This window comes from Arachis ipaensis, chromosome B5 (assembly GCF_059453495.1).
Source record: "Arachis ipaensis isolate K30076 ecotype BB chromosome B5, ASM5945349v1, whole genome shotgun sequence".
Taxonomy (NCBI): Eukaryota; Viridiplantae; Streptophyta; class Magnoliopsida; order Fabales; family Fabaceae; genus Arachis; species Arachis ipaensis.
In genome coordinates, this window is record NC_142440.1 from 155,085,186 (window position 1) to 155,087,016 (window position 1,831).

General features: G+C 29.5%; 1 protein-coding gene across 1 annotated transcript; it reads left to right on the plus strand.

The window, feature by feature from the left end:
• Nucleotides 1-691: 691 nt before the first annotated feature.
• Nucleotides 692-1,831, plus strand: LOC148566308 (F-box/kelch-repeat protein At3g23880-like). The gene has a single exon (XM_088489066.1). It carries the CDS (start codon nt 692-694, stop codon nt 1,829-1,831), a length of 1,140 nt encoding a protein of 379 aa, XP_088345192.1.

The window sequence follows — 1,831 nt, forward strand, 5'->3', positions numbered from 1 at the left end:
TCTTTTAAGTCAACGTTGCACAAATAATAATAAATTGAAATCTCTTTTAAGATTCATTTACTTTACTAATTTGTACGGGCAAAATATTAATGACAAGTAGTTATTTTTAGCTTTGATTTTTTATTATCTCCCTAATATTATTGTTTTTTAAATCATATCATTTTAATTTAACCTCAAAAATTCTTTTTGTATTTTATTTGCCCAATAATGTAGCATAAATAATGATAAATTGATATCTCTTTTAAGATTCATTTACTTTACTATTTTATACATACAAAACATTAATGACAAGTAGTTTTTTCAACTTAGGTTTTTTATTTTTTTTACACTAGTAGAATTTAATATTATTTAGGAATAAACTAAGCATAATGAGTAATAATTATACATTTATATGTTTGTAATTGCAAATGCAATTCAAGTACTCACATTTAGATCGACTTTTTTTTTTAATTCTATTTAGGTTTGTGATATATATTTTCAATCAATCAATTTGATTGGTTTGATATTTAATCCTATATATTGGAGATCTTAATTAAGAGAGAAACAAATAGAGCGACAAAAATGTAATACCATTGAAATTTTTCTAAACTTGAATGTTGAAATCCAATTTATTTTTTTTATTACATTTTGCGAGGCACACCACAAGCGTAAGACTCTATCCTCTATTGTTCCATCTTCATCTCCAATGCAAATGGCAACCCATAGCAATCAGATTCCTAAGGATCTTGTATGGGAAATTCTAGCAAAATTATCTGTTAAATCTTTGAAGCGATTTAGTTGTGTGCATAAGTCTTGGCTAAATTTACTTGAGAATTCTGATTTCAAGAGCATATACTATGAGAATTTAAAATCTAAAACTGCTTATTCCTCGTCTCTCCTTCTATGGAGATATTTTCATGACGAAAGAAGTGATCCACACATCTATGAAATTGAAGTGCATTTGCTTTCTGGAGAAAGGTATGAAAACATGGTTACGTTAGTTTTGCCAAGTCTGTTTGAAGAAATTGGTTTTGATAGAATTATAGACTGTGTTAATGGTATCATATGTCACTATAAAGAAGCTGGTCTTAATGTAAAAATAGGACTTTGGAATCCTAAAACCGACGAGCATAAAATTATTCCTCCAAGTATTATTACTAATGATCCCGACTTTGATGCACAGGTAGAAATTCATGGATTTGGTTATGATAATGTAAATGATGACTATAAAGTGATTCAACATATATGTTATTATCATAATGAATTTTACCAATATGAGCCTGCTCTAGCAAATTGGCAAATTTATAGTCTAAAAAGTAATTGTTGGAAGAAACTTAATCTTGAAATGACTGAAAAAGGAGGTTTTGGTGAAGGTTATGTAACGTACTTAAATGGAGTATGCCACTGGCGGGGTGGAGATAAGAATGGAAAAGAGGTACTTGTGTCATTTAATCTCAGCACTGAAACGTTTCAAACCACATTGATTGGTTGGCAACAAAGTGATGATATTGATTGCCTTACCAGAACTTTGGTAGTGCTCAACGACTCTGTTGCTCTGATCTCCTCTTTTGATGAGAATAGTCATATTGAAATATCCATTTTAGGTGAAGTTGGTGTAAAAGAATCTTGGGTGAAGCTTTTCACAATTGGACCCTTTCCATATATTTGGCATCCAATGATAATGGGCAACAAATGTGATATAATATTTTTTATGGGAAATGAAAACCATGAATTGGCTTCCTTTGATGTTATTAGTGGCAAAATAATTCACAATATTAGTATTAAAATAGATCGATTTGGTACATGGATTTATAAGAAAAACCTCCTCTCTTTCACTACAGGAATTAATTAA

What these genes read in the sequence shown, in the direction of transcription:
- LOC148566308 (XM_088489066.1), top strand. Translation starts at nt 692, where the DNA reads ATGGCAACCCATAGCAATCAGATTCCTAAGGATCTTGTATGGGAAATT.